This window comes from Nyctibius grandis, chromosome 1, assembly GCF_013368605.1.
Source record: "Nyctibius grandis isolate bNycGra1 chromosome 1, bNycGra1.pri, whole genome shotgun sequence".
Lineage (NCBI taxonomy): Eukaryota > Metazoa > Chordata > Aves > Nyctibiiformes > Nyctibiidae > Nyctibius > Nyctibius grandis.
Genome location: NC_090658.1, coordinates 72443474 through 72466394, shown reverse-complemented (window position 1 = coordinate 72466394; position 22921 = coordinate 72443474). Strand labels below are relative to the sequence as shown.

At 41.8% G+C, this 22921-nt stretch overlaps 1 protein-coding gene across 1 annotated transcript; it reads right to left on the bottom strand.

The window, feature by feature from the left end:
* Positions 1-1205: 1205 nt before the first annotated feature.
* SERINC1 (serine incorporator 1) lies at positions 1206-18347 on the bottom strand. The gene is made up of 10 exons (XM_068410074.1): positions 18212-18347; positions 12162-12323; positions 10625-10818; positions 7483-7562; positions 7151-7288; positions 6039-6208; positions 5824-5914; positions 4558-4699; positions 4217-4447; positions 1206-2613 (listed from the first exon to the last, which is right to left on the bottom strand). The coding sequence occupies exons 1-10, from the start codon at positions 18248-18250 to the stop codon at positions 2475-2477; spliced, it is 1386 nt and encodes a 461-aa protein (XP_068266175.1). The 5' UTR covers positions 18251-18347; the 3' UTR covers positions 1206-2474.
* Positions 18348-22921: the final 4574 nt, after the last annotated feature.

The following is a 22921-nucleotide window of genomic DNA, read 5'->3' as shown; positions in this document are numbered from 1 at the left end:
CACAAAAGAATGTTTTCTCCTTTGTTTTCTTACTGAAACCTGTGGCAGAGCCCTGTAGCTGTCCTTTCAGGGGAAGAGCTCTGCCATTACTCAAAAGGTGTTTCCATTGTAGCATTCACTGAAGTCTTCTATGTTTATTCATGTGATCTTACTGTAGTTGTATTGCACAGCTGAATGCCAGAGGGGTTACTACAGCACTCGGTGAAGGTGCAGTTGACACACTTTAACTAAATCATCTCACCCTGAGCTCCTGACTTAATATAAAGTTAAGTTAGTTAAAGCATAACCAAAGATGAAAAGGTTTCTGCCCTCTCTGCCCTCAAAGCTGTAGACGGAGTTTTTGAGGGGCTCCAGTGTGTAAGATGCTTCAGGGAAGGGAAAAAAACTGCCTTTTAGTAGCTAACTTCATAGATGCAACAGGAAAAACACCTTCCACAACTCTGGCACTGCCCTCAACATTGCCTTTTTTTTTTTCTTTTTTAAACAAGTAGTCTCAACTTGTACAAGGAGCTGACTCGACAGAGACAGCTGTCTGTTCATCTTCCTCATCCAGTGACTAGTTATTTGTTACAGGAGTTGGGAACTGCTGTATTAAAGCTGGTATTGCGGTGTCTTAGCCAGACGCAACACACACGGGCGCAGTACAAAGCAGTAGCTGATGCAGCAGGAACAGTTACATGTGTGAAGCACATTGGTGTTTTCAGAGAGATGGCTGCAAAGGGCACAGAGAAGACCTGTCAGACAGCTTCACCCAAGGGGTAACATGTGACCTCCCGAAGAGCCAGGACCTGCCAGCCTCAGGTGCACTGTGCAGCACTGGCAGCTGTCACTTCTCAGATGACAAGTGCTATAAGACATCCCAGGAACAGAAGAAGGGACTACAGTACAAAGCCAGACACCATCCACATTTGGCAGTAGTATGAGACAGCAAAAGTCATTGAGCATCTTCATCCAAATTTATTTATTAATAAGGTAACAACATATTCCAAATTATTACAAGCCTTTACTGATCCTTCCATTACCATCTCAAGTTTGACTGGCACATCAGACTTCTGCAGTAAATGTCAGTGTTTAGGTGTAGAATTAAATGAAAGCTTAGAGAATAATTAGCAACAGGAAGTAACAGCATAACACCACAGCAACAGATTCTGCATGACATCTGCTGAAGGCTCTAGGGTCACTCCCAGTCAGGGCTGCTCAGTCTCAAACTGCAGCAAGTAAGAGAGATATAAATAACGCAGCTTACATACTTCAGTTACAAGGCAGCAAGCACAGAAGCATTTAAGATTCCAGAACTGCACAGGAACTATACAGTACTTTAATCAAACAGATTTATATCTTACCTCATGCCTAAATTTAGACTTTCTAGGCTCAAGTCCATCTCTGGCAATGGACAACAAGCAAAATACCTAATACATTAAAAGATTTCAAAATTTAGAGCCCCAAATATATTAAGAAACACACTTGTTGAAGCCTCAGTTAATGCAAGCCTCCTTGACTGTAATTTCAGCGCTCCTTTTCTTCCATTTCTTTTTTAACCACAATACTAAAAAATCCCTCTAAAGGACTTAAGAGTTTTCACCACTCGGCTCCTTGCAAACACTGTGATTGTAGCCTAGCCGAGAAAGCAAGCAGCACACAGAACAGCAATAAATACACGCACAGCTTATCCCGTTGAAACTACTTTAAAAAAAATAATAATACATAGATGCACACTGTAAACAGGTGCCTTAAAAACATGCTTCTGAGCATCTGATACCAGGATGCTTTCCCCCAGGGTGCCTGTCCTCCTGTCTGCAATGGGACACATTGGACCCACCAGCACCCACCCAGGAGGACACCAGCTCCTCCTGCAGCTTCAGGTGCAAGTTTCCCCATTTAACATCTGTGCTACAGGTGTATCACTGCCCTCCATACGGGAAACGGTCAGGCTGTTAGTGCCAGAATGCTGCACGGTGTCCAGCAAACTCCCAGTGTGCACCATTTCAAGCCTAGCCATGCTTACTCAAGACTTACTTCAGAATCAAGGCAACAGGGATTATCAAAGGCAGCCCCTCCTTTGCTGGCAAAGCCTGATCTAACACTGTCTCGTTACCCTAATTAACACTTGCACTTTTTTTCCTACAATTATTTAATGCAATTGAGGGGAAAAAAAAAAAACTTACTTCCAAAAGGTCTTGATCTTACATCTAATGCTCCCGAAGCACTCAAATCTAGGAGTAATCCTATGAATACCATTGTCCTGGTTTGGCCTAAACCAGGCCATTATGGGAATTGTCACTGAGCTCAGCTAGAAAAAGTGATTTAGTGAAATGACAAAAGACATGATTCAAGGTAACCATGCAGAATAAAGCGGGGTATACTACGTGGATAACACACGCACGCACGTATTTACAACTGCACTATTATCTGGAATACTGTTTTTTTCAGGGACACGGTGAAGCTAACACAACCTCCCCAGAGAGCAGCACAGCCTAGTCAAAGTCACGGTTTGTAAGAACCAGCGGAGCAACCAGAGTCCACACGTACAGCACGATGCCAATCCAGCTGGAAGATATCTTCACCCAGACAGACGGCCATTTGCTGGTCATTGTCTCATAAGAAGAATCCGGACTGTGAAAGAAAAGAAAAATTTGCAGGTTTTGTTTCAGTATGACATACTTGTGTAGCAAGGCACTCTTCAACACTATTTTCACAGCAGATCATTTTCCCTTCAGCTCCACACCTCAAAGGACATCTCTACCCTTCTCCTTCCACGCAGTTCACACCAATCTGCACAAGAACACCATTTGTTAAGTTGGTGTCACAGGAAAGACAGAAAGCAACAGCAGCCCAAAAAATATTTAGTAAGAGCTGTCAAGAAGCAGGAATGATCAGGAATCTCTAAAGCAGATCTGTGAAAATGCAGGAAATGGACAGCATTTATAGATACAAATAATGCATTTTACCTTGCCAAAAGACAACACCTAGAAGAATTAATACTCTTGATGTCATATTGACCCAAGCATGGCCACAAATCACATCCACAGCAGGACTATCTATTAAGAGTAACTTTTGAAGAAATCCCCTTTCTAGTGTTGATATTTTCATACAAATTGTGCTCTAAAAATTATTAAAGACAGTAATTTTTTTTTTAAAATTCTGAAGAACATCTGCTCAAGCTGTTAACATCATATTAGCAAATGCACATAGCGGAAAGACCACCTGAGTAACAATTCACACATAGGAGAACTATTTCATTGTGTGCATTTTTTCAGGGAGCAGACAACCTAATTTCCGTCTGCTACAGACCCTGTCACAGAATGGCTGGGGTTGGAAGGGACCTCTGGAGGTCATCTAGTCCAATCCCCTGCTCAAGCAGGGACACCTAGAGCAGGTTGCCCCGGACTATGCCCAGACAGCTTTTGAATATCTCCAAGGATGGAGACTCCACAACCTCCCTGAGCAACCTGTGCCAGTGCTCAGTCACCCTTACAATGCAAATGTGTCTCCTGATGTTCACAGGGAACCTCGTGTGCTCCAGTGTGTGCCCATTGCCTCTGGTCCTGTCACCGGGCACCACTGAAATGAGCTGGCTCCATCCTCTTTACACTCTCCCTTCAGGTATTTATATACATTGTCAAGAACCCCCCTAAGCCTTCCTTTCTCCAGGCTGACCAGTCACAGCTCTCCCAGCCTTTCCTCGTATGAGAGATGCTCTAGTCCCTTCATCATCTTTGTCGCCCTTTGCTGGACTCTCTCCACTCTGTCCATGTCTGCATTGTACTGCAGAGCCCAAGACTGGACCCAACACTCCAGGTGTGGTGTCACCAGTGCCAAGTAGATGTGAAGGATCACCTCCCTCCACCTGCTGATATAATGTGTCCTACCTCTCCTTTTCCCAGCTCTCTGTACCAGACACGGGCCTGGTGTTTACTTATTTTTAGTTGTTATAAAATTTAAGACTCTATCCTGTTCACTTCCACAAGACGTATTTCAGCAGCCCAATCAATCACGAGAATTATCCTAGAAAACACAATAGGCACTTGTGAACAAGGCTGGCTACTTCTATTTTCAAGCACAATTCACTTAATATAGATCAACCAGTGTACTTCCCTTGAGAAGCCCCATTCAGGACCTACATTCCTCATACCACACAACTTATGCCCCCTTGTCCAGCTAAAGAGAGCATCTTGTATGCTCATTATTAGCACAACATAGTATCAAATGCAAATACCTGTACCAGTTGGTAAGCGTCATCATGATATACAGTGAGGCCAGGAAAAGCATGAAATGGAAGAAGGAGTAACTGTAAGTAACTCCATCCCTCTCATTATCTATGGCTCGGTGAACATCATCTCCATCATCAAGGGAGCCGTCACTCCTGGGCATTCCATCCTCTATCAGCGTTGACTCATTACTGGTCAGCATCAGCTTGTTAACTTGGCTGTTGTTGGATGTCCGGATGCTGTATGTGACAGGAAAGGACACAGTACAGTTACCCAAATAAACACAATTTAGTAGCTGACGATGAGAAGTCATACAAGTTAACAGGAATTTTTTTTAAAGGAATCTTACCTTGAATAGAGAACACACAGCAAAAACAAAACCAGTCCTACAATTCCTTGTGCATCCCACCACTGAACTACCTGACCTTGGGTTGGAATGGTGGTGCTGTTGTAACCGATGATGCTCAGCAAACCTGGGTTACAACGCCTGTCTGTGGGGGAAATCACATTAGAACTTACACAAAACAAGAACAGAACAAATATTTAATAGTACATTTCCACACTGAATGCACAGTAATAGAAAGGAACTTTGTGACCATGACGGGTCTTGAAGTAAAAAAGCTTTGAATCTAATTTTAGCCTATTGAGTCTCTCTAAAGCAGGCAAATGACAATATGTGGCATAAAAATCTGTCTCTTGAGCAGATAAAGGATTTTAAACTTATGTAAGATATGCATCAACTGCTTTACTCTTTCATCTCATATAATTAGATGCAACAAAATAAAAACGCCTGCATGTTAAGTTCCAGAAATTCTACCACTAGAAACCAAGTTTGACAACCATACAGTCTATAGATGGGGTACCAGAGTCATCTCAGAGTTGGAGAAGAATGCTACAAAGTCAGCTTCATATTATCTACAGTTCCCAACCCACAGCATCCACAAATAACACAGAAGAAACAGCTGAGAAGTAGCAGACAATCTTATTTCCCCATAATTACTGCAGGAATTAGATATAACTCACATGTATGCTGCTACACAGAATCACAGAAGATTGTCCCTAATTAAGATAAAAGGGCCACAGACCCAACTAAAAACAGCAAAATCAATATTTGGCAGTTTATTTTAATCACCAGAATGTCTGATTTTTTTAAGAGATGCTCAGCTGTTTTCAGACACAAGGAACACTGAAAACATTTATTAATACATTTTTTTTAAATCCTCAGTTAGAAAAATATCATCAGTAGCATCTCAGTCATCAGGTAAGAAACTTGAAACTTGGTAGGGAGATGAACCTTTCACACAGCTTGGAAGAGTTGTGGTAATCTGCAAAATCTAAGCTTTAGAATACTGAAATCCTGCCAATAATGGGTATCAATTCTTCCATATGATAAACATAAGAGCAAGTGAAAAAACACGTTGTCTTTGGAAGAACTATTCGTTCAGTATTATTAGAGAAAGTTGGGGTGTGGGGAGAGAACACAAACTAATGAGTCCTGCCTCTAACTTGCATGCATTATAGTACCTCATTCTAATATTGCCTTGCAAAAAGGTGAAGATACAATTTACTGCTCAACTGGATATCCAAAAAAGCCATATATTGCTACTACGCTTACCTGGTTCATTGGTCATAGCTGACCAAGTCAAATACATTGTATAAATTGTGATCACAGAAGACTGCAGCAAACCTGATCTTGGCTGAGATTCCTATATGAAGAAGTCAAGAAACAGCAAAGTTAGGCAATTAAAAGATCTCAGGCATGATTATATTATAGGTTTCTGGGACTGATAATACAGAAAAAAACAGAAGATAACGGAATTAAAACTATACCTGAATCTTCGGCAGAATTGACATTACAGAAGCACCAATACACAGCAGCATATTAACGCTGATAAATGTCTTGTTTTCAGAACAACCTTCTGGATGAGTGTAATAAACATAAAACAAGACAACGGCTACTAGAGACAGCAGGTAATTGACAGCTGTAGCTGACAGCAGAGCTGTGAAAAGAGACAAAAATGGAGTTAAACTGGTTAATAATGGAGAGTATTAAAAACGAAATAATATTCCATGATTATCAGGTTTTGGATACAGTGTACAATGGCAGAATTAGAGAGCAGCTCCGGGCACTGAACTGTAAAGGAAATAAGTTCCTCTCAATTCTCTGAGGTGTTAAAAAGAAAGAACACAATAAATGGGAAGCCTGAAGCAATACTTGATTCTCCAGTGCCCTAACAGCAACCAAGAAGAGCAAGTATGAAGGAATACAGTTATACTACATACACTTTGGCTAAAAGCTTAAAAAAGAAACAGAAGAACTACTTCTCCAATAGAAGGAAAGACAAAATCTTATTTCCAAATTCCATCTTATTAAAAGCACTAAAGAGTGAAGTGGCCATTGCATGAAGACAGGCTGTGCTCTTTTGAAACACCTAAATTATCACATCTGAAACACATTATTAAAATTAACATATCATTTATCTAGTGAGATGACTTGTACTCTCCTTCACTATCTTGGCCTTTCACTCAGCATATACCTTCGAAGAATGACCGACTGTCAGACAGAAAGAAAAAACAATTATTTGAGATGCTTATGCTCAACATGAAGCAGTAACCGGCTAGTTAATTTTTAATCAGTGCTAAGGTGTAACAAAGCCTGTGGCTGAAAAAACCCCCCAAAACCTACAATTGCCACTTCCCTGCTATCACAAACTGATGCCCTGCTCCCAGGGATTAGATCTTATTCCTCAGAGGCTGCTGCCCCTTTCCCTGTCCCATCCTTGCTTAACTTGACAGCAAGACAACGGAGCTGAACGACACCATCTGAGAAAATGACACTTACGCACAAAGCAGCCCTTCTGCACTCTGGTGAAATGCATTACTTAGTGAATAACTTATTCACTAAATGAAATTTAAAACTTGATTGTAGTACTGTCCTTTACCTGCATACCAGCATCTTGAGTTTCCTTCCTCCATTTTTTCAACCCAAGATTCATTCCAGGAGTGGGCAAAGTCAATAAGCAAGACCAGCTGAATAAGAATAAAGCAGAACGCTCCAGCCATACCTACATAAAACCACACTAAAAGAAAAATAAAACAAAACCAGTTCAGAATCATAGATAATTTACCACCCTGTCTTAGTATCTCTAAACACAGGAAAATGCTATAGTTACACAGATACAATAAAAACTGTAAGACATCAGCATGCACTTAGTTTTGGTTTAAAACCAGTTATGACGGCACCATGATACAGGGGAAGACAATATTCCCTTACCAGTTGTAAACGGTCCCTCTGGTATGAAGAAAGCTCCAACACTAATTGCAAGTGCTGTTGCAAATTTAAAGAACCAGAATCTAAAGGGAAATTCAAAAAGAAAAAAAAAAAGTCAGGCAACTGCTGAAGTCTGATCTAATTCACAAAAACTCAAACGTACACAAAATGCACATCCTTGAAGAGGTGACTTTTAATTCACTCATTCTTAACTCATGTCTTTTGAAGTACAACAAAAATCTATCTTTCCAAGATTTTGGGTCTCCAGAAAGTTATGCTTAAACTGTGCTAGAGTTTGACACATTTCCCAGAAGCTAGGGTAGAATATAACCGTGAGGGGTTTTTTTTAGAAGGTTTTTAACTAGGGCAGTGAGACCATTGAGCTGCCTCCATATTTCCTACAAGAGAGATGTACAAAGCCTGGATTCTTCCCACCTAACTTCAGACTCCTTAGGCCTACACCTGATGAGGATTTATCACAACAACAAAAGCAAAGGATTTATCCTTCACAGAAATGACACAATCAAATTCTAAGTCCCTGTTCCAGTGCAGTAGAATCTGATTTTTTTCCCAGCAAAAGACATGCACTCATGGACAAACAAAACAGATCAGATGTTTCCTAGAACGCAGAAAAGGAAATACCTTCCACCGAGGATTCCACCAAACTCACCCCAAATAAAAACTGTGTACAAATATAACCCTGTGTAGGGAAGTTCAAATCAAAAAGTTATGCCAACAAAACTGCAAGAAGGTGAAGACTATTTTTTCTGATCACAGTGACAGGCAGCTCCAAATATAGGCATGGTACCATATACATGTACTTCAAAACTGAATATAGCTCAAAGACATGTACCACACCCCCGCAATGTCAAACGCTTGCACGGTTTTCAAGTTTTCTATCCCTTCCCATTTTTTCGCATACTTTGAACTAGTTTAATCTCTCCTGGCTGTTACAGCCAGGTGATGGTGACCAGGGGAGTAAATTCCAATTGTGTGGAGAAGAACTATGTGAGAAGACAGAAATGCAGAATATGGGGAAAATGAACTAATTTGCTGGGATACAGAGAAGTAACTAAACCCAGTCTGAAAGCTGAACTAACTTATAACATTTACAGTGTAATACATACCCCACTAAAACTAGTTTTTGAATCCATGTGTGGAATTTGATTTTTCTTAAATCAATGTCATTCTCAATTATAAAAATAAGAACTGGTTCAAGTTTGTACAAATGTCATCTCAAATTCCAGACTTCAAAGGATCTTAACACTCTTCCCATATAATGTGCATGACAGCCGAGAACAATGCTCATCTGAAGTAACACCTACAGTTGCTATGCATTCTGTGCAAGCCAGCAGCAGTCCTGTGAATACATTACAACTGTTTTTTTCTATTATTGTTATTATTATTAACCTGAGGCAAGAAACCATTCTGACTGCTGTTACAAAAGCAAAGGCGGTGAACATCGGCACTGGACCACACTACTGGGCTTAACTTGCATGCAAGTATGAAAAAGTTAGTACACGCAAATGAGAAAACCTAATATTCTGAGTATTTCAAATCACTGACAGAAAGATTACACTGCAAAATATTACTGAAGATATATACAATTTCAAAACTCAAAAGCCATGCTTTTCATAAAGCTACCTGTAATGCATACTACTGAAGCAACTAGTTATTACAGAAGTGTTGGAAGTAACATTAAATATTTTACCAGTAACAGCTAACGAGTCTCAGTTCATTTTATCCTAGTGCTGACACTAGACAGTCTAAGACGACTAAATTGCTATGGCTTGCATAACTAGTACCAAAATTTGTACTGCAGAGCACAACCCCAGATAAAGGCATCAAGAAGATCCCAAACACTTAAGAAGCGGTTTTAGGTAAAAAGATTCCACGTCATGTAAAAGGTGTCTTTTATTGTAAAAAAAAAAAAAAAACAAAACACAAAGTGTTGATACAGAATGTCCCTGAACCACGTTCTTTTTGCTTGTAACAAGTACACTCTCCTGAACAAAGCAGGGTGGAGGGAAAGGCTGAACTGAGTTACTGCTGCTAACGCATCTTAATACTGTACCTGGCCTCTTTTTCTTCTTTGTTTTCTGACCAAAACAAAAAAAAAAGAAGTAAACAAAGCAATATTCTGCTCAGTCTTAATTATTTTCTTTTCCCCTACAGAAATCATCTGAAGTTTTTTCTCATCTTATGCTAGAAATGTTTAATCTTCTTATACTGAATATAAAATAAAATTACTTCTTCATTTTTATGGCTTAGCTGTTCATAGCTTCCGTTAAATATCATCATCTTGAAAAAGCAGTAGTCTAAGCAACCACTGCGACCACGACGACTATGCACCATAAATGGTTTTATGCCTTTTAGTGCCATGCCCTGCTACAAAAATCTACATCTCCCTGGTTCAAGAAGCTACGTTACACAGAGGCTGAGCCTGGATGAAAACTACCACTTGTGTCAACCCACACGCTGAAATTCCACTATGATCTTCCCTCTGATAATCCTAACTATAATGAAATACACAAGAAAAAATTGCTGGTAAGCTCAGAAACTAAATACATAACTCACTCTTTACGCAGAGGGGAGACTGAAGAAAAGACAGCCGAAGGGGAAGAGATATGTTATGTATCTATATATAGAGAGATATATAAAACTATTATAATCTTTAATATAAAACTGTTCAGAAAAGAGCAGGCCCTTACAAACATCAAAGTTAAGAGGAATGTAATTCTTAGAGGACAGATGAGGCTTTTTAATCTATTTGTTGAAAAAATCTCAGTGGAATGAAACTTAGTACCATTATTCAACTCTGAATTTTGTCATCTTTGGACAAAAGCAGAATCTCTAATCTTGGGAAACCTCTGGACAGATTATCCATTGTCACAGTTCAGGCTCCGAAAAGTGACAGCCACCTGTGTATCTTTTCCTCTTACAAAAACTAATATGTCACGTCTAAGAACTCAAGTAACTTTGAATGCCCTCTACTACAACACCACTCCTCTATCTACCTATGAAGTTCTTTGTTTGTGGAACAGTAAATTTGACCGGCGTGGTCAGCCACAGGCTTTATTTTCACAGTAGCTCTATCTCATACGCACACACATCGCCCATCTCAGTTCTCATTTCTGTATCTTACCCATTGTGCACCGCTGCTCTTGGATCGTTGCTGCTCTTCACTTTGATCATCAATAAGGAGAAGAGAAGGAAGAACATAGCCATACCGAAGCACACACGGTACACGGCTTTGTAACCAACTAGTACATCGCAATTTACGTGGCCGTGCACGCCAGGAATAGTTGTTCCCATCCCTCCATCACAAAATCCAGGAATCTGTGATAAATACAAAATACTTCAGTGATCTGTAAAAGGCCTCCTGTTAATATTGTAACATTATGCAACTATTAACATTGCTAGAAAATATGATACTGAAAGGCTGTATTGTTAGTTACAGTCCAACCAGAATATTAACCACATTCAAGGAAGAAAATCCTGTGTAGGCAAATTCTAAACAAAACCAAAAATAAATCTTATTAACAGTGGGGTTTTTTTGTTATTACCAATTTCAGAATTTCTCAAAGAAATGCAATTTTCACTTGTTGATCTGAATCAGGAGATAAATAAAAGATCTGGGATTTGGTAAATTTGACTTGACAGTTACTATCAAGTCCAGGACACGGCTAGGAGAAAGCAGCCTGCTTACATCTCTTTGAAACAGAAACTGCCTCCCCCAAAAAAGTAACATCACAATCAATTAGAAGTATCTGTAACTTCCATATGAAACAGCTGAGAATATCCTTTCCAGTCACTACCAGCTCATGAGCAACATCTTTTTGAAGACAAATCACATTCCAGAAGGCTGTAATTTTATTTCCTAGGTGACTAAAATGGCTCTCACTGAAGCTCTAGCGTGGTTACTATACCACACCGAAATAAACATTTACATTTGAATCACTTGGGGGGGAAGAAAATCAAAAGCATGCCTAACAGAAGTTACCATCCACTAGAAAAAAAATTAAAGACAGCAAAACAAAGACTAACAGAACCAAAGCAAGTACAACCCGAGTTCAGTGAATCTATAAGCTCTCCTATAACTCAAATTATCACTCTGTCATTTTACGTGCACTATCGTATCTTCATATAAATAATCAACTGTAAAATCCTATAAGCACTTCCTAATATCCTTAGTGAAAAATATGCTACTATCATTAGTGAAAAATATTTTTGTTACACATTTGCAGACTTTAAAATAGAATTTTAACTAGTACAGCACAACGAAACTAGAAGACATCTTAGATTGTGGTTATTTTTCATTATTTTATTAACAGCAATCAAAATCAATCAAGTGCCACAAATACAAGCATCTTAATAATACAAAATTTGAAACTCTACATACATAAATCACATTTTCTTGTTTGATACTAGATTTTATTTTTTCTGTTCTGAGCTATTGAAGAAGAGGTGCAACTTTATTTCTAAATACTGCTTTTCATCTATGCAGTAACTGTCCCACAAGTTTTTGTTTATTTGATCTACAATCAAATTAACAGTGACTGTTAAGCACAGATGGCAGCACAATTACGTATTTCCAAATAAAACCCATGCTTTCAAGATGTCTTTTACAATTATCTGTGACATTTGTTCTACCAAACATGTTAGCAAAGAAGTAACCTGACCTTCTTCAGCTGCTCTTCCATGCCTGGTATTAGCATCACACAGGCAACGCTCACGCCAAGAAGTAAAAAGAATGCATAAATCAGCCGGGTTATGGTGGAGTTGTTTCCACTGGGGCAGCATCGGCAGAGCAGGCACGGGGCACTTCCACATAAGCATGGTATCTGACAGAGAGACAGAACATAAACAAAATTATTTAAAGTTTTGCATTGCTAGATTTCAATATTTCATCAGGCTGTGTAGATCATCAGACGTTACAATGGAAAATGACTCATCCTATGCATCTCATCACTAGTGTAGGCTCAGTCACTGCGACACGCTACAGAGCCCCACAACAATCTTGGCACCACTTCCTAATGCACCACTGTATAGTGAAATTAGTACTATGTCAAAAGTAATCATTTATCAATTCAGAGGAAATAAAGGCTGGATTCAGGCTTATTTGTTCTCTTGAATTTTATTTCATTTCAGCTAAATGAGATGCAAGGATTGCTTCTAGTTAACAACTACACGCTCCCTTCCACAGCTGCAGAGATTAAACAAATACAAAGCAGAAAAAAAATTTGAGTGCAACAGGGGTCTAGGTACGTTTTCAGTATCTCGTAGAGTAGGGCCACAATTGTTACTGAAGCACAAACAATAAAATAATAAAAACAGTAAAATAGCCTAAAGCTTAGGTTGCAAATTACTGCGTATTTAGTAACTACTCATGTATCACCTAATTCTCTGTCAGCTGGCAAAATTAACTAACGCAATGGAAAGTTACAAACCGGAAGAACAAAGCAAACACAGAGTACACGTATTAACATCACTGCCAAATATAGGACAGGAATGCTGTACAGTTGTAACACTACGAGGGAACAATTTAGGACAAAAGTTACCTGTATTCAATTCTTAAATAGAAAATTGTGGGAAGCAGGACAGGGAGCAGATAGTGCTATTTCACTGGGGGGAGAATAAAAAGAAATTACAAAGAACTTAATCCCGTTGCAATTTTCTGCCACTTCCTGAATGACAGTTCAGGAAGCAAAGAAGGGCAAGATTCCACAAGTAAACATAAGCCAAAAGAGGAAAGGTACAATCAAAGTGTTTGAGGGTTGGAGGTTTTTTTCCTGTTTACAAATAAATTATTTTGCCTAGAAGACAATAACACAGAGAGCAGTTAACAGCCACATATTTTTCAGCTAAGGCAACGTCACCCAGCGAGCACAGCCCTATCTGAGCCACAACAGACCACGAAACCTCTGACAAAGATACTGAAGGGGGGTAAAACCCAGCTTCTTCCCCAGCACGCAGGCAGGGACACCTCTGCCGTGTGACAAAAGCCACAGGTGTTAATCACCGCATCGAAGACAAGGACATTAATAGTTACACGGCCACATGACCAGTGCATGTCAATCATCCAGCATGACTGGCATGTGTCAGAGAGAGTTGTTAAATGTTTAGTCATATGACAAACAAAAATGCCAGCAGTCTGCCGCTGCGGGGAAGGCCCCAGGGTTGGCAGGGGAGAGCAGACAGACTGCCACAATGCTCTCGGCGGCCTCCTGAGAAGCCCTTGGGAAAAGGCTCAGATTATCTGTTCTTACAGGTTCAACCAGACCCACACACTGGACCCACAAACTGGGTCTACAAAATAACTTCCTTGTATTCTTTTTGTACTTGTGTTCCTTTCCAGGATGAAAGAGACAAGAATTTTCACTCCACTATGCTACAGAATCATTTTTAAATTAGCAAACTTCACTATTAAGTTTGCCTTGCTAAGAAAGTGAAACTAGGTAGATTTTCATTAGAACTATTTCAGTATGTAAAAGACATTATGTTGGCCTTTTTTACCTCCTCCTCCACTCAGTATCATTATAGCACAAAGAGTATGAACGTGCTGATTCTGGGAGAGGTTTCATCTATACATAAGAAAAATTTTTTACAATAAGAACAATCAGTCACTGGAACAATCTCCCCAGGGACATGGTAGAGCCTCCATCACTGAAGGTTTTCAAGACGCGACTGGACAGGGTGCTAGATCATCTCATCTAGGCTCCCCTTCCCACAAAAGGTTGGACCAGACGATCTTTCAAGGTCCTTTCCAACCTGGGCTGTTCTATCACTGCAAGCAACTACATTAGGGGCATCTATGCTTAGTAAGCAGGAAATGTATGGCAAATACTGACTTAGGATGTATCAGGATATTATAGCACTAATGTATTACACTATTGCATCCTCACACACAAATAAACCTTCTAGTGAAGAATAGTTCTATTCTCTGCTCAAAAAATTACTTTCTTGAACTAATTCTGTCTGCATCAATATTTTTAAATATATTATTGAATAAAAGGTTGAATTTAACAGAGCAGGACATGAGCCAAGGTTCATCTGCTGCAGAAAATTTGGTGCAAGGACCATCTGGTGTAAGAGTCACTGCTCTGGAGAATCCCTGTGCTAAACTGTTTGTTAAATGCCTACGTAATTCAAGCAGCTTCCTCCTGAGTGCATCACAGGGAACACAGAGGAATGCATGTATGCTGGATGTTTCTAGAGATACAAGAGGCTTGCAGTGGCTGAAATAAATATGACTCTCTCCACCTCACTAATAAACAATGTGCCCTACCAAGGCAACATACCTCATTTAAGCGTCTGGGCTCCAACACCAACTTTTAAAACATTTTGCCTCCAAACAGCTCCTCCTTACAAGCTGTGATCATGCACATCTCCAAACAAGAGGCATCTATTGGTAACTGATACTATTTATATGTTGGCCACTTCCGCAATGAATCAATCACATTACAGTCCAAGTCCCTCTTTCTTTTAGCAAGACAGAATAAAATCTATACCATTCCAATACAATAATATTATACTACTGGCAAAAACACTTCTAACAAGTAACAGACTTCAAAAAAAAACAGTGAGCAAAGAGCATTTTGCCCAAGGAATTGAGTTTATCAGCAGAGGAGACAAGGACAGTTTGTGTCACTTTCTTCCTCAATTCAGAGCACACCTCCTACGAAAAATACTACAGTACAAACAGTAAGGTACTACTACACAGATCAAAGCTTAATATTAACTCCCCAGGTGAAGCCCAGTTTAGTCATAGATGCAGACAAAGAGTTACTCTACATTTAGTTTTGAGCTTGTTTTCATAAGGAAGCTCAGACAACAGTTACTAAGTCACAACTGCATAAAACCTATTGCCATCCAGCAGCTTTTGGACCTACCAATCAACTCGCAACCCTGCATGTTTTTGAGAAAAATAAGCAGCTTGGTGGTGTCCACTGAGGCAAAATAAAAAAAAAAATATGACCCACACACTCATTCTGGGAGCAGCCAGCTGGGCAGACAAGTTAATTCATGCCTGTTAAACTAGTCACTTCATACTCTAGGGCAGCAGAAATTGCAAGACGAACACATAACAAGATGAGTATTGCAGGAGAGAGAAAACCCCCACAAAACCACTGAAAGTCACGTGTCACTGCCCCTGATGCACACAGAACAAGTTTTTAATATCAAACATAATCTTCTCACTGGGGTAACGACTAACTGATTATATAGTGAATTAAATATTTGCAAAAACACTAAGCCCCCCACCAGGCCTAGTCAGGTTTTAGCTACATCATCCCCACTCATATGCTTAAAGGAACTGATTCAATCAAGGTATTTGCCTTGATAGAGAATATTAAAGTGAGGGAAGCAGCAGCTGAGCTATTTCCAAGAACAGTGCAATAGAGGCAAGACCCAGATTAGTGAAAACAGCACTGCTTGACCAATCTAGGTCGTCAGGATCAGAAGACTTTTGGTGAGACAACAGTGCTCTTCAGGCCTTCCATCCATCCCACCCCCATCTCCGACAGGCTCATCTTTGCTCTTAAAAACGCTGAACTGAAACACCACCTGACCAGGGCACAGTAGGGCAGAGCTACAACCAGCAGTAACATCACACAAAAAATCCAGAAGCAACAGAGGTGTAAGGCTGGATGCCGAGGTGAGGTACCCAGAGCAGCTCTGCACAGCACAACGCACGGCCTTGCAGAGAAGCTACAGCTGAAGCAATAACAGCAGCAGCGTCTTCCCAGACAAAAGAGGAGCAGTTTTTCTGGCCATGGCACAGTCTGCACTAGCACAAACACCACTACATCTGGCTCCCCTGCTACCTCACCCTCACAGTTTGTTTCTCGGTCAGAGCCACGAATGGTGTGTACACTAACATACCCTTAGAGACCACTGCAGATTCTCCTACAGGAACTACTGTATAGGCTTTAAGTGCTGATTAGCTGTGGTTTTATATGTGAAAAGAAAGCACTTCAAAGCCACGGGGCGGGGCGGGGGAGGGGTGGGGGCAAAACAAAACACTCCACCCCCAAAAAATCCCTCTGATTTGTTTGGGCACTTTAAAGGAAGAGATGGAGGTTAATTACCCACAGTAAATCTGACTTAATCAAGAGGCTCATGTAAGTAATTTTATCTAAAAGATCATTAGCTGAATTTCTTTGTACAGAAACAAACATCCAAAACCAAGAACAAGTGTACAGGGATTCTTCACGCACTACAAACACCAGCCAGTTATCAGAAGTGCTGTCTATGCACTTGAAAATGCAGTATATATTAACTCAAGTATTTGAATTAAAACCTATAGTTATACTGTCACTTAGCATTTGACAATAATTAAAAATGTTAAAGTTAACTATATTCAGCCAGTAATTAAAGCCTAACTAGCTAATCCATCAAGTAGTGTTTAAAATGTTAATTAAAGCAAAACAAACATTGACAGTACTCCGTTAGCACGATATTATCAGTGCTCTAGGCTCTTATTTACAGACATATCAGCCCGGAAGCCTAGCTCATACAGATTTACCACTTCTATGATAATTTCACAGAATTTGTACAGGAGATTAAGGAGTTAAGTATCATCTCTCTAATTATCACTCTCTACTAGAAGAACCAAAGCTTATATATATTGATAGCACAAAAGACAGGAGTTTGAATCAGTATGAGGTTTTGATAGACCATTAGATCGTGTGTATGAACTCACGTTTAAATACAAGTAATTTCATTTAATCCAAGTATGGTACGATATTTTTGGTATGGAAAATTCAGGTTTTCACAACCCAACTGACATTTTTAACCCAAATGTCTAAAGAGTCACAATCCACCCGATTGTGTCTATTTGCACAGGGACTAGAGCTGGAAAGACGTATCACTTAAGGATAAGGCAGCAATGCCTCAACTGAGAAGAGGACTGCCATGGAGGGTCTCTACCGACTTCTACTGACTTTTTATGCATAGCGCAAACAGTTTTAAAATCATCTCAAACTACTGTTTCCCATTAAGGAAATCACCTGACAATGCTCAGCATGATGGTGACACATCACCACAAACCACTATGCAGTGAGAAAACGATGCCTCGATACGACAAAGATGCTACAAAGGGTGGCGCTGCTCAAGACAAAGCCGTAAGAAAGAGAAATTAAATACAATCATTAGGATCAGGGAAATACGCGAGGTTTACTTTTCCCGAAAGAAACGCCGAATTTCATAAGCATTTAATTAGATTTTTGACTCCTTTACTGCTTTGGGGAGGGGGAATTTCGGCGGACACAGTAACGCCTGCCCCACAGTAACGCGGACTAAGCAGCGACCGGCAGCGCAGCAGGCCGGCCTGTCTGAGCAAGTACGAAGCTCCCCATCGCCCCAGCCACACGGCTTCGGCAGATCCCTGCGGAGCCCCCGGAGAAGCCCGAGAAGGGAGACCGCCGCGGGTACGCAGCCCACGGCCCGCCTGCTCCAGCCCGCCGGGAAGAGAGCCCTGCCCCGCAGGCGCGGGGACGGCGGCCGCTCGGGGCGGAGAAAGTCTGGGTGGGAACGGGGAGGGGGCCCGCAGCCTCCCCGCGCCGGAGGTGGCGGCAAGGCAGGGCCACGGCCGCCCTCGCCCCTAGCAGACAAAGGCCCGCAGAGGCGAGGGGCGAGGCCCGGGGTGGGGGGGAAGCACCGGCGGCCGGCTCCGGGCCTGCGACGGGCAAGGAGGGGCAGGGAACCACCGCGCCGCCCGCCCCCACCTTACCCAGCTCGCCATAGAGCAGAGGCCCAGGACGCCGCCCATGGTCCGCGGCGGGCTCCGGCTCCTCAAAGATGGAAGCGCGGCGGCCGCGGGCGCTCGACGGGGTTGTTTACTGCTCCCGATGGCGCTTCCGCCTGCTCTGACGGCAGCCGCAACGTCATTTCCGGAGGAGGACGGGACGGCACCGGGCGGCTCCGCGGGGAGCTCGCGGACGGCACGCCCCCACCCCAGGCCCTGGGCCCGGCCTCGGCCTCGGCCCCGGCCCTGGCCCGCTGTCCCTGAGCTTGTGACTGGAAGCGGGGCTGGTCCGCCCGGAGCGGCCCTGCTGCGGCCCCCGCGCCCCGCTGCAGGTGCTGGCTGGCCCAGGCCGGCGGCGGCCTCGCTGGTCACAGCCCCCTGCGGGGCCTCCGGGCTCCCCTGGCAGAACGGCAGCCTCGTGCTGGCTGCCTGGGTCGCCGTCGCGTTTTGGTCACTAGCCCTGATGCCTTAAAAGGGTCTAAAGTGGTTGAGAGTTGGCCTGTGGGTCTTACCTGCCTTCCCGCGCTTACCTAGAGCAGGGAGTGCCGGAAAGAGAGGAAGGTGCAGCCGGGAGCCATAGGCCAGCGTGCCCCCAACAGCTGCCACTGCTCGCTGTGCGGTTGCCCAACACCTCCCAAAATAAGCTAACGGGATGGAGCTGGGTGTGCTCAGGGTCTCCCTTACCTGGGCAGTACTAAGGGGTAGGCGTCATCCCATAAAAATCACATAAAACCATAAAAAATTTTCACTGCATCAAATCTCATTAGGAACCACATTTCTTACAAGTACTAATAAGAGCGTGGAGCCTGCAGGACCTTCTGGCTGTGGTGGTGGTGCTATGTAGAAGATTAACATAGTCCAAAGAAGAAGAAGTCCAGAAAAGAAAATAGTCCAAAAAGAAAAAGTATTCATCAGAAATCTTTATAAATAATCTTTATAAAATAATCGGACAATCGAGGAACAGAAAATGTACATTTTACTAATAGAGACATAATAATAGCGAGGATACTGTCTCAGCTGAAAAATACAACCATTTAATTTGTCAAATGTGTTTCAATATCCAAAAGCAGGCATTTAAGAAGGATAGTTAAATTGAATTTTTAAATAAAACACTTAGCAGTATGAGGCGGAACATTTCATATGGAGTAAACAATAAGTAACTTCATTTTACAAATTAAGAAACATTTTTGACTCTCACAAGTTTATCTTCTTACTAACGTATGCAGTGGTGATGGTATTACATGCTGAGCTGCTGCTCAGGTTGGACTTATCTACAAATGTTGCTAAATCTGTAATTTATAATTGATTTTAAAGGCAATCCTATTTTCAAAATCAAAATCAAACATGAAAAGAAAAAGCTAAGAAGAAACTTTTGCAGCCTGAAGATTTAAGGCTGTGATTGTTGTTCAGTGATTAAAAAAAAAAGGAATAATTAACAAAATGGTTCTAGCTATTAGTTTGGAAGGTAAGCACACAGAATTAGTGGACATTGACTGCTGAACTGAAATAAAATGCAGTGTGCTTATCCTTACCAAAAGGTTAAGAATGCTTTTGAAAATCTCTACAAAAGTAAAAATGTTGCTAAAGCGGAGGTACTTGAGGGTGGGAGAAGGGACTGACAGCTTGGGCACATTTGCTCCTTGGCTAAGCAGTCTGCTCACCAGTGGCCACCAACCTCTCCTTGCTCTGTTCCCAGTAAGTCCTGCAAGGAGGCAGCAGTCAAGGTGCAGATGAGCTCTGACCTGAGCATGAGGTCTGAGCCTGAGACATCTTCCCCACAAGACTCACTGTAGTGTAATGGGACCTTCCCCCACGTTAGGCACGGTGTCAGAAGTGGATTTGCAGGTGCGTCAAGGAGGAGAAAAGACATGGGGAGAGGAAGGCAGCGAGTGCTCCTCTCTCCCGCTCACTACCACTGGGGCACAAGGCTAGGGCTGGCGGTGAACAAGGATTTGGTCCTTCCACGTCCTGTGTCTCCTCAGAAGGGCAACAAGAGGGCAGGGAACGGGGAAGAATGTTGGATTCCCTTTAGTTCGGCCAGTAGATCCACAACAGTAATTCTTAATGATCGCTTTTGTTTGTGCACTAATTTGATCCAGTCAAGTGTGCTGTGTCCGTCTTCTACATAGCACCACCACGACAGCCAGGAGGTCCTACAGGCTCAATGTCAGATCACAGCTAATGCTGTGGCTGGCTTCATGTGATGAATTCATAATCTCTCAAAACAGGAGTCCATTCCCTTTCCTTTGTGAAGCCCTTACTCTTTTCCAAAGATGAGTTTTCGTGAGTTACCAATTCTTTTCTGCTTCAGTATTCCCACAATTTTCACAGTGTGCTCTTTTTCCTTAGAAAAACCTCTGATAGCCAAGACTCTTTCTGTCCAGACCAATCTGATCTCTTTTCTTTCAACTTGATCTCTTTTCTTTCAAAGTGTTAAATCACATCGTTGTTCTCTGATTCTTTCATTCTCCCTGCTGTCTTATTTGGAGCATCTACTGTGGAAAGATACTGAAGCATTATGTACACTTCACTGAACCAAGTCCTCCTCCTCCTTCATCATACATCTTTTCTAAGAAATAGTAAGAGAGAAGCTGTCTGCTACAGGAATTTCTCTTCTGGAGTTTTGTTTCACTTTCAAGTCATACAGCTTGCCTGACAGCTTTAAATCATATTGTGAAATCTCAGTTGTGCAGAAACTAGCAGTTTCTCAAAATTGTTCTTTGGGAATTTGGAGGTGTATGTTGGCTGTTCGTATGCTGCTATAGAAATGCTTAGGGCCTTGCTTCCCTTCAACCATAACGGTAAATACTTTCCTTTGTACTGGAGTTTCTTTTAACTGTTTGCTGTTAGTCCACTTGCCACTGGAAAAGCCTCTTGCAGCATTGCTAGGTTTGAGTCCTTTATTTTCATTGCGGCGCTTCAGTTTTATTGAGTTTGAAGGGGGGTGGAATCCTTCATACCCAGATATCTGTCTCCGATGGCTTCCCCAGGGTGATCTCCTACTTCCCTGTGAGTCTCTTGAGTTTGTATGGGTATGAAAATCATACTTGTCCATTATTTGCATAGCGCTCTGAATTTGTTTTAGAAAATAACAGGACCCAAATAGCTGAAGTAACTTTTTGATTTTTTCTCCTTTGTGTTAGGGAGCTTCTTGCTAGGAACTGCCTTTTTGTCAGATGCATGTTGGAAAATGAGGCTTTTTCCAGACTAGAGACCACCTGTCATGGTCTGCACAAGCAACTCCCATCAGCTCCTTCAGTGAACACTGGGTCTGGAGAGAGCCCAGAGCTGTATTGTAGGGGATCCCAAATACAGCTACACACACTTCAACCTGCAGCAGAAAAGCCCTCGTGACCATTTTGTCTCTTGAGTTCACATCCTCAGACCACTGAGAGGAAGGGCGAGCTAAACAGAACAAGATACACTAAACAGGCTTATGTTTTAGGCAAGGCTTTTCCAAACCCATAATTTTCTGTTAATCGTTCAACACACTGGTAAACAGCATGAGAGAGAGAATCCTGAAAATCGCTCTGGGCAGGAAGTGGACAAGTTGCCTGCCTGTCTCATGCTGAGGGAGGCTGCACTTCTTGCCATGAATTCCTGCCCTCAGTAATTGAGTTACCATTCGTTGCATTTGTTGTTCGAAGGAACTAGCAAGTAGGAGGTGGGAAACACAAGTCACAGAATATACTGCCTGGCATACACAGAATAAACCCTAAGGCTTGCAGGAAACACCAGGTATTCGTACAGTGACCATGCGTGCAGCGTGTGCACTGTAAGTCCAGCAGTTCTCCATATAGTTAGGCAGTGTCCACAGATGTGTTAGGAATGTGCACTACATAAGCAGAAGTTAAAACATTTTGTGAAAAGTCTTGAACCTGACATGTTTTCTATCCACCTTCCGTTGTGTAGAAGCCATGAGCATGTTTCTCCAGAACCTAGGGCATTGCTTTGTGAAGCGTCCAGCACTATGGTACAGCAGCATCAGACCTTTAACCATGGATAGACTGCCTTACATCCCCAAATCTCAGAAAAATGCAAAAGCACCTCCAGGCCTTCCCAGACAAGATTTCCACGCACAAACACACACAAAAAGAGATGTGTAAGGGAATAAAAAGCAAATAAAAGGTGGCTGTAATGGGGCCTCTCTCATCTTTGTGCTACGATGCCAAAATCATACCAAGCATCAGCATAAAACTTGGAGGAGGCAAAATCTTCAGCCTTCAAAACTGAAGGCGAAAACCGAGGAAGGCTTTTGTTCTCTCATCGTGGCTACGGAAATAGGCCTGAACATCCTCTCCCCCAGAGGGCACTGCGACTTAAAGAATGGAAACATCTCCCTGGCAGCGCTTAAATGGAAATCGGCAATTTGAAGGTGTGGTTTTTATGTCAACAGTGTTGACAGAAAAATAGTCTACAGGGATGTATTTTCTGGAATAAATCTGCGTACACAGGGAAGCTCTACATTTCACTCATTTTAAGCCATATTTATGTGAAGTGTACAAAAATCCCTTTTTCCTCCCCCTGATCTTCTAAATGAAAACTAATACTGAAATAATGTCTGTGACAACAGATTATGATATCCCGGGTTATGTCTCTATTGTGAGAGAGAAGTGGAGCACAAAAGAATAAAATTATTGTTTCTGATGTATTGTGCAACGACTCATAATAAAGATATCTGAAATTCAATGGAAT